General features: G+C 35.7%; 1 protein-coding gene across 1 annotated transcript; it reads right to left on the reverse strand.

The window, feature by feature from the left end:
* Positions 1 to 858: 858 nt before the first annotated feature.
* On the reverse strand, positions 859 to 9667 carry LOC101221317 (ATP-dependent zinc metalloprotease FTSH 11, chloroplastic/mitochondrial). The gene is made up of 17 exons (XM_004145876.3): positions 8717 to 9667; positions 7795 to 7948; positions 7554 to 7646; positions 7335 to 7420; positions 7097 to 7220; positions 6431 to 6550; positions 4868 to 4918; positions 3959 to 4020; positions 3280 to 3337; positions 3026 to 3151; positions 2867 to 2947; positions 2476 to 2605; positions 2232 to 2380; positions 1841 to 2122; positions 1671 to 1760; positions 1529 to 1582; positions 859 to 1393 (listed from the first exon to the last, which is right to left on the reverse strand). Exons 1-17 carry the CDS (start codon positions 9391 to 9393, stop codon positions 1238 to 1240), a joined length of 2493 nt encoding a protein of 830 aa, XP_004145924.1. The 5' UTR covers positions 9394 to 9667; the 3' UTR covers positions 859 to 1237.
* Positions 9668 to 10565: the final 898 nt, after the last annotated feature.

Raw genomic sequence — 10565 nt, forward strand, 5'->3', positions numbered from 1 at the left:
TCTATCTCTCTAACCAAACTAAATTCAGTTCACCTGAACCTATTCATGCAGGTGCAGCACTAAGTATTCTATGACATCACTGGAGCCTTTACCTTCACAATGACAACAGATGTCAGGTTTCTAGGGGGCTGAATCTATCACTTTGTCACTGCAGCCCATTTTCACATTACAACTGAGAAGGGAAATGTTTTGACGCTCAGCTGCATACCTGCAAACTGTGAGTGTATCCTCTCTCTCTCTCTCTCTCTCTAAGGTGACTGTCCTTAACAGTTATTCTAGAGGTTGAATCTAAGATCGTCACCATCAGATGCACAGCACGCATGAATATGAAGATTTTTTTTATGAGAATAATACCTGTTCAATAATTTACTTGCTGTTGGGATCATTAATGATATGCCAAGGGGCCAAGGGGCCAAGATAGCTTGATCTTCCGTCTTGTCTTAAGGTCCCACGGCCCTCAAAAAGATCTAGAGTTGATGGAGTTCGGAGAAAGAAGCCCCATCAACCAGCATAGTATTCATACATAAATGAACTTTTAACAGATAATTTGTCTCATTCATCATCCGTTCATATAATTTCATCCCTACCTCTCCTCCCTCTAAAAGAGAGATATAGAATATCTGAAGCATCAAGGGGAAGGGAAGCATGAGCTCACGGATTAAATATTCATTTCATTTTCCTTCCTGATTCAAGAGATGAGCCAGTTTTTTCTCTTAGAAAATAATGAGTGAAGCTCAGCTTGAAATTCCCCAAATAGTGAGAGACAATAAGTTAAAATTTAAACAGTGTTAATAATCCATCTATCTACATTCAGGTTTTTTCAATAGCAAACCTACTGTTTAATTAGAGATTTGATAGTTATCAATATTAAGAATAGTTTTCTATACACTAACAGTAACATTGAACATAAAAAAATTACATGTACTGTCAAAAAGAGGGAAAATAAAAAGTGTCATAGATATTACAATTGCGTTCTTCCAAGGGCACAATTATGAATAATTCCTGAAAAAACAAAAATAGTGTAAAGGGACTGATTGTTGTGTTCCAAAATTCACCCCACTTGTGGAAAGTGGCATAATAATACACAATCTGCCTGAAGAAGATGCTAGGTTCCTACATTTACTGTCTATAACCCACCATTATGTATCAGAATCAATTTGAAATAATATCACCTTTTTTTCCTTTCACGGTTGTTTTCAGGTACTTTACATTGATGACAATGGAGTGTCATAGAACTTCAAGCCAACACAAGATCCCCTTGTTGTTCTACTTCATCTTGTTGGTCTGGCAACTGTCCTTCTCTATAAGGAAGTAGAATCCTCTTTATTTCTTCTGCACTCAGTGTTTCATATTCTAAAAGAGCATTCGACAGTGCATGTAATGCCTTCTCGTGCTGAAATAAAAACATCAAACGTTAGAGTTGAACTTGAAATGAATGATGTGAGATCGTTGTACTCTGATTTTGTTTTGATTTCTTAGAAACAGGAAACAGAGTGGAGCCGGAATCAAAATCAAATGTAAAACTAACCTTTTTCAAGAGGGCTTTCACGCGATTATATGCATCTCTTAGGAGTTTAACCACCTGCATAACAAATTACAAACTTGTAAGGTTCGGAAAAAATTAGCTAGGGCAGGTCGTTTGAAGGGCTGAAGGTGTCAATATAACATACTTCTGCATCAATACGGGACTGCAGTTCCGAACTCGGACGTTCTTTGATATGAACTGGCCCAATTGCATCACTCATACCACAACTCGATACCTTCAAAAACAGCATTGAGAATGAGAAAGCTTGTTCAGAAAATGAAATAACTAAAAAGGCAATCTAATGTAGTGAAGTACCATATATTGGGCAAGCTCCGTAGCTGTGTTGAGATCACTACTTGCTCCTGTAGTGATATGGTCTTCCCCGAATATGATCTCCTCGGCAACTCTTCCGCCCATACAAACGTCGAGTCGTGCTAATAATTGCTTCTTGCTAATAGATGTCTCGTCGCTTGAAGGAAGTTGTGTGACCATTCCCAAAGCAGATCCTCGAGGCATGATCGTTGCCTTGTGAATCGGGTGCGCACCCTCGGTGTTAAATGCAACAATTGCGTGACCACTCTCGTGATATGCAGTGAGCTACAAAGAGCAAGAGCGAGAGAGAGAGAGAGAGAGAGATCAGCAAGCATCCATACAATAATCGAAATAGCTAAAAGCATTAATAACAAAAAACTTCATAAATTATCACCTTCTTTGACTCTTCTGATAAAAACATCGTTTTCCTCTCTGTACCCATAACTATTCTATCTTTTGCGAACTCCAACTGCGAAGAGTTTAACTTCTCGGCACCATCAACAGCAGCTTTAATGGCTGCAATGTTAACCAAATTTGCAAGATCTGACAAGAAAACAAAGTGTTGGTTGATAAAGATCTAAAATCATAAAGATTAAGTAGTGATGGTTAAGATATCTCTATCTAAGTCCAAAACTTACCTGCCCCATTAAATCCTGGTGTCCCTCGAGCGATTGCTTTAACATCTACATCATCATCCAATGGTTTGTCTTGTAAGTAGAGCTCTAGAATCTCTTGGCGACCCCGAACATCGGGATTTGGGACAACAATCTACAAATGAATGTTGGTTAGTTTTTAAGTACTCAAGGAGACCGTAACCATAGAACAAAAGAAAAAATAGTTATAATGAATTAAATGTAAATATTGGTTTAAGATCCATCTATTGATGAACAAGATGATTCAACATCTACGGCATACAGTGATGTGAATTGAGCTAAACTCTTGTTGGCCACATATAGTTAACACTGCATCTTTCCTTTCCATCTGTCCTAATAAAAGAAAAAAAACTTACACAGCTTCTAAGGAACTTACATGCCTGTCAAATCTACCGGGCCTTGTCAAAGCTGGATCAAGAATGTCAGGCAAGTTTGTAGCAGCCATCAATATGATACCCTGCAGAAAAGTGAAATTAAATTCTACCCCTCGATGGATAAGAAATCTCACATTTGCACACCAATTATTGTGATGTACCTCATTCTGCTCAAAGCCATCCATTTCAACAAGCAGTTGATGCAACGTTTTCTTTGTGTGGCCTTCCCACTGTTTTCTAGTGGATCCAACTGCATCTATTTCGTCAATAAATATGATGCAAGGAGCCTGTGAAAGATTGGGACAAGATAAATACTTTAATACAGTAATTTATTTATTTATTAATTTTCAAAAAAAAATTCATGCCCCCTTGAGCGACTAAAGTTATGAAAATGCAGACTAAAGGTTGAACAAACCTTTTTCTTGGCTGCTTGAAATAATGATCTTACACGCCGAGCACCAACACCGACAAACCTGCCAATTAAAATCACAACGCGAGTCAGCATTACTAGTGTTGAAGTAATACTTTGGAAAGTTTCTTGTTTTTAAAGTTCTCATTATGTATGCTTTATTTTATTACTCAAGTCTTACGCCTTTTGTCTTCAGTCCCTTGTGTTAGTTGTTTATGCTATGTTTTTGTAGTATCCTTTTGTATCTCAGAGCATTATTTTATCCTTTTGTCTTCACTACCTATTCTATCTTTTTATCAATTCCTTGATGAAAAGTTCCGTATCTTTTTTTTTCAAAAAAAAAAACTCGAAAAGTCCCAAAATACTAAAGTTGGTAGTCCCCGCTCTACACCAAAGACGTAAAAACGAAACAACAACAATACCAAAGCCCTTTATACAAATTTCAATATGCATGTTGAAGCAAATATGGTAGATAATTATTATCCTTTTCCTATCCTATTGACATTCATAGAGATGAATTATCATATCCAAGTCCAACACAAGGCGATACTCATTGGTTTTCTTTATTTACTTAAAGTAGATTATAATTGCATGATAACGTTCACATAACATTCATATCTCTGGAGAGGGAAAAGGGACATAATCCTAATCCAAGATCACCAATATGCACAAAAAGGAGGCTTACATTTCTTCAAATTCAGATCCAGCTTTATAGAAAAACGGTACTCCAGCTTCACCAGCAATAGCCTGGAGGACAACAATTACATCAAGTCATCATAGAAAACTAATTAGACATTTCCAATTGAACGATTAAGTAAATCATGTCTATCACAAAAAAATCTGAGATAGAATTTGATACTATGATATTATGAAACTACCAAAGAAATAGAAACGAGTATATAAACATATCAGTAGGTTCGTATTCGGAACTACACATGGCAAGTAAATATCCATACATCAATTGATTTGCAGCCATATTCTTAAGACCTACACTCCACGTAGAACCTAGAATCAGGTATAAGTAAGAATGCTTTTATGTTGTCCCTGTATTGCATAATAGGAGCCTAGAGTAAGGATTTTCTTTTATTTCAGTTTCATCGATATAATGAGAACGCTAAGGGGGTGTCATCCTAGTTAAGATGTTCAGGTGTGTTTGCTGATACCTAAAAAAAACCCTCTACTTCACTGATCTGTCTTCTATGATGGAAACAACCAGGTTAGATCATAACAACAAATATCTTCGCTTGGCATCATACAGTTAGTTCACTTTTAATTTATGTTATAGGAATCATCTAACTTTTGGGTTTTGAAATGAGCATTCAGGTAGGTGGTTGGATACTTTTGCATCTGCGTACAAAGTTTACAAACAAGAAATATTTTCTCCAACCAAAAAGAATAAGCATCATTTCTACACCTTCTAAAGTGCATCTACGACTACTGTGCTCTAATGGGGGCAAATCAGCTGTCAGCCACAGTAATAAACATAGTGTGCACCAGAAGATCAACAATATGAATGCCAACAAAGCCATGAAAAAAAACGTAACATAGATTATTAAAGAACATAACGTATAGGGAAACTGAGTGAAGTTTTTACCTTAGCAAGTAAAGTTTTTCCAGTTCCTGGGGCTCCTGTTAAAAGAATTCCCTGTAAATAAATCTTTTAGGCAAGTACCATATGAAAATGAATAAATGAAGATTGTTGAAAGAAGAAAGAAGAAACAAAAAAAAATGAAGGGATGAAAAGATGAGAGATTACCTCCAACAATATATTGTTGTTGTTATTTTTTATGAAACAGCTTTCATCAAGAAAGAATGAATACAAGGGCTTACCAAAAGAAGAAGAAGAAGAAGAAGAAGAAGAAGAAGAAAGAGACAAGCTCTCAAAAGGAAAGGGAACCAATTGTGCATAATAGTACCTACAAAAACAAAAGATTTATGATCTGCTTGCTGGTGGGCTACCCCTTTTGGGGTTTGAGGAAGACTTTATGGTTGGCTATTATCTTTGCATTTTTCTGGCATCTTTGGGGTGAACAAAATCGTCACATTTCAGAAATGCTTCCTCTTTTTTTGATTGTTTTATGGATATAGTTCTTTCCATTACGTTCTTGTGGTGTAAAGATAAACACTCTTTTGCTCTTTATAGCGAATCATATTTCATTTCCAGTTGGACAACTTTCTTGTAATTGACTTTCACCAATAAGGTGTTAAAAGTTTTACTCCTTTATTTCTTTTACCAATGAATTTGTTTCATCTTTCCAAGAAAGAAAAAAAGAGCCTACAAAACAAAATAATTACAAAAGCTCTTCAAAGCCAAATAGCCATAAAACCTTATGCCTTACTCCTTGGTCCCTTAGAAATGGTACTCCTTGTTTCTCTTGCTGGGGGGGGGGGGGGGGGGGGGGGGAATTTAATGTTCCCTTCTCTTTTTGTTAGTTCAATTCAATTAGAGAAGCTTCTACAACGACCCTTTTTAGTTAACTAGTTTGTCATCCTCCCATTTTGGTCTTTCGACTTATCTATCTCATTTCCAACCACTTTCTATCAAGGGACAAATATATATATTAACAAAAAATAAAATATAAACGGCTGATGCAAAGTCAAAAAATGACAAGGTGATCAAAAGATTCTCCCAATTGGCGTTAATAAAAAAAAGAGGAAGAATTATAATTATCTCATTTTTCAACTTATTCTAATTAAGTATAAATTTCTAAAGAAGTGAAATGATCACTTGAACTACTTAAACAATAACTAATAATTACTTCTACAAACAAGGTTGTGATGAGCTTAACATTGATATAGCTATTTCTACCGTTTCTTTAAGAATTGTTGAATTTAGCAATAATTAGGCCGAACAGGTCATCCATCAGCATAAATTAAGCTTCAATAATGTTACCAAATTACTAAGAATTAATTTTGTTGAATGTGGTTTGTTACTTGTTCCTACAATTCTTTTTCGATAAATCCCAGGAATAAATGAAGTTGTCAGAAAAACCTTACTTATACCCAAGTCCTAGTGAGATTAACCAACATAAACTAATTACAAAGCAAGGGACAAGACAAGCAGCCTGCTAGAGAGCTTCCAGGTAAGAAAAAGGGACAACAATGTAAGCAGAAATCAGACAACTATGAATGAAAATCAAGAAGTGACAAGACAAACCTTTGGCAACTTTCCTCCGAGCCGGGTGAACTTGGAAGGATTTTTCAAATACTCCACCACCTCTTCCAGCTCTTGTTTTGCATCATCACAACCTTTAACATCCTTAAATGTCTTGACATTCTACAGGGTAACAGTTGCCACAAAATAAGAACCAAAACACGTGAGAATAAAAGTTATGCATAAGAGTACATGAAGCAGAAAATCTTGAAACACGTGCTTTTAATCAAAAGGAAACTAAATTTCTATTAACTACCGGCATGAAATAAGAGCTTATTAAAATTTTGACCATCTAAACAAGAAAAATTATGAATGGAAAAGATAGTTTCTCTCCTATAACAATTCGCCTTAACTCACTCCTATAGATCATACATTTCTTTCCAAGATAATAAAAATGAGAGTAGTAATAACCTTATTCTACCGACGCCTCTACAGATGAAGGAAAAATCAATGATAATGACAACGACATTATTTCTTTAGATAAAATGGATCATTTATTAAAACACAAGAAGGAGGAGGAGGTAAAAAAATCTGTACATTATTTGTAACCTAAAAAGAAAAGAACTATATTGGAAACATATTCCAAACAACCCCTAGCTTTTCACATCTACGATACTTATTCTACATACAATCGGCACAAAGAATCCACATGGAATACTTCGTATCTACCTTTTCTGGCATAACTTCTTTATTTAACTCCTTTGGAGCATACGAAGAACTTGATCCAACACCTGAGGTTCCTATGCCCCCCAAACTCCCTATGTATTTTTGAAGTGCGGTAGCACCCATAAACCTACAAGAGGACTCTCATTTAATACAATAAAATAAAAAAAACACATAACCACACAGCATTCTGTAGGAGGAGAGGGGAGAACAATGGTAGAGATCATGAAGTAAAGGCCAATACCATACTAATCCAACAGCAACAGTGAAAAGTATAGTTGAGATAAGTTCTTGCATGAAACGAGACTTGTTGGGTACTTTAGGGTCAACCTTCAAAAGATATTCACCTTGTGAATTAAAAATTAGGGGGGGAAATAACCATTCACATAAGAAACAAAAGTAATATTAATGTTGTGGGGAAGTCCAAGAAACACCTTATCACGATAAATTATAAGATACTTACCATTACTACATGCAATGGCTGTTTCTCAGAAATGCCAGGGTTCACAAAGGATTCATCCACATTTCCTGAAGCACGCTGCTTCAACTCTTGTAACTGTGCATGTTTTGCAATTAGAACAACCACGAAAATAATCAAAATTATTAACAAAAATCAAGAACAGACCAAGCAGCAATTAGTCCGAGTGTATTCATACAAATTTGATTGTTTGTGCAAGGAAGATAGATTGATCAAACTTAAGTACCAATGAAGGAAGAGTTGATGGCTTTCCACTTTCAGAATCTGGAAGATATTCAGCAATTGCATTGGTGGCAACAAGAGCTCGAAGATACTCCACTACTCCTCTACTGTCTACAGCATGATCCCTTTGCTCAAAACGCCTAATGACAGACTCGGGACTGGAAAACAAATCGACACATTACAGAGAATGTGAAACAGTAGGTATCGTCTAGTTAATGAGTCATAATTACAAACGATAGCACTACTTGAAGAAGACATTTTCCAAGTTAGCTATTTAATCTCAGCAAATGGCAAGGGGAAAGGGGGGTGATTCAGAACTAAAAGAGATTGATAAAACTCCATTGCCATTGCTACAATCAAAACTATACAGACGGTCCAAAAAGTTTCATTGAAATGAAATCACCATTCACAAAACCAAAACTTTTGAGATGACAGTCTTTCTTCCGGAACTAGGCCGTTAGTAAGAACTAGACAAGAGCTACAACTTTTACACAGATCTAGCATTCGACAAGACTGAAAAATGTTGTCTAGTTAATGAAGTGGAATCAAGCACCGCTGTTTTGCTATAAAATAGAATTTGCGAGTGTCTGGCCAGCTTGTGCACATCTTTGAATTATATCACAGGACAAGCTTCAAATCCTACTACATTCGACTGGTAAAGAAATTCATAGATGATTTTTAATCCGAAGTGGGTGGCCACATGATTCGTCAAATCAAACACTAGTTGAAGAGACCATTGCAACAATTAAAGCCTGTATTACCAATCAATTATTCACCAGCTCAAGTAGAAGCAAGAGGAAAACTACACGGTTATCTTGATTCTTAACAGTTCAAAATACAAACTTCAAAACAATTTCCACTAAATCGTCTTGTACTACAAAGGAACCAGTTTGCAATCAAGAAAAATAAAAGGTTTCAGAACTTACCTCTGCTTATTCAACTCGACTAACAAAGCACTCTGCTTCGCCGCATCCTTCGGATTTGCATCAGCCTCCGCAGTTAAACGCTCCAAACGCTTCTCCTGCCGCCAAAAGGGCCACCAACTATACCAATCCATTAAAATTTCAATCACCTTCTGAAATCTCCTTCTCGTTGCTGCCCAGAATCCCATCAAAAATACCACAAACGGCAACTTTCTCCACTTACCCTCTTTCTCAGACTGAATTCCACTATCAAATTCCACATTTCCAGGAGTATCCAAAACTGGCTCGGGAATTTCATCAGTAGCCATAGCCCCAGCCTCAATGTTCATCAATATCTCCGAACTATCACTACCCTCCACCCTACTCCCATCAAAATCCGCACCCTGATCGCCAAACCCACCAAGATTGAAATCCTGTGGACCAGAACCCATGTTGCCACCGGGAGAAGAAATCGATTCCGGATTGAAATTCCCATAGTCAGGGTGCAATGTACAATGAATAGAAGATTTAGAAGAATGATTAAATCGAAACCCAGAAGGCCAAAGGGGGTTGTAAGAAATGGAACGAGAAGGAAGGGAAAAGGAAAAGTGAAAGATTTTGGTTGAAGATGAAGAAGAAAGCAGAGGCGGCAAAGAAGAAAATGAAGGATTACAAAACAAAGAAGCTTGAAGATTGACCATTACGGTTGAAACTCTCAAAATCCAAAATGGGTAGGGGAAGTTGAGAAGAGAAATAGAGAAAGAGTGAAAAAACAAATAGCAAAGGAGGAAAAGGAGAGGGCGAGGAAGCACCAAGAGAGAAAAGCCTTATCCTTACAAATAACAAACAAATATTTGGATTTGCAAAAACCTCTGCTTGGCGCCGGCTTTTCTACGCGGACTTTGTCATCAACTTTTGTGGCTTCTCATCACAATTCATAAACATTTCCATAATCACTATCTCTTCCTTTCTTTCTTTCTTCTCTCCTCTTCTAAAACCTTTCTATTTAGGTTTTCCTATCCTTCCTACAAACTTAGAGTATTTAGTTTTTAGATTCATACAACTTTTTAAACAGTGTTTAACCGTGTATAACGTTTGACTTATCATACTCTTTTTTTTTTTTTTGTAAGATTTTAGTGTAAATCACTTATCATCTTATGTGTTTTAGTTCGTGTCTTTTATTTTATACGAGCTAAAACTATGATCGCAATTCTTTGGTAGATGTCGAGTTGAACTTTGTTGAATTGATTAATTAAACAGTTAAATTTCCCTCTTTCTAGGTTTCCTTTTTGTAGAGTAAGCTATCAAACTTGCTAGGCTTGTGAACACAAGCCATTTTTGTAAAATCTTTATACATAGGATTCTACAAGCATTCTACTAAGCCATGTGTGTTTGCTAATAAGCATTGTAGTGATAAAGTTAATGTACTGTTGAGATATGTTAAACACAAACCTTCGACCGCTCGTCAATTTCATATTAAAGACAATTGATTTGGATGTACCTTCGTTTTTAGTTTTACCATTAAGTAAAAAGATTAATGATCTGTTTGGTAGATAATTTAAAAATAAGAGATTAAATAAAAGCATAGTTGTATTTTATGTTTTTTAATATATGTTTGGCAATCGATTGAAAATTTAAATGGTAGATTTTTAAATCATAAAACTAGCCTTAAAAAAAATTGGTTAAGTTCTAATTTTGTCCCTAATATCTCCAGAAAGTTAGAGTTTAGTCGAAATAGTAATAAACAAATAATAGATAGAGTAGAAAACAATTTATATATTTACAATTTTTTAAAATTATTGCTATGTACCTAATTATAAATTTATAAACATAACAAAAATAAAATAAAACTTGTTATCATATCATAATTTAT

The sequence above is a fragment of the Cucumis sativus genome, chromosome 5 (genome assembly GCF_000004075.3).
Source record: "Cucumis sativus cultivar 9930 chromosome 5, Cucumber_9930_V3, whole genome shotgun sequence".
NCBI lineage: Eukaryota > Viridiplantae > Streptophyta > Magnoliopsida > Cucurbitales > Cucurbitaceae > Cucumis > Cucumis sativus.

Bases quoted from the DNA above. Each gene is read 5' to 3' on its own strand.
- LOC101221317 (XM_004145876.3), bottom strand. From the start codon at position 9,393: ATGGTCAATCTTCAAGCTTCTTTGTTTTGTAATCCTTCATTTTCTTCT. The intron at 7,647-7,794 runs GTACTTAAGTTT...AAACATGCACAG, and splicing joins CATCAACTCTTCCTTCATTG to TTACAAGAGTTGAAGCAGCG. The intron at 6,551-7,096 runs GTAGATACGAAG...GTTACCCTGTAG, and splicing joins AAGAAGTTATGCCAGAAAAG to AATGTCAAGACATTTAAGGA.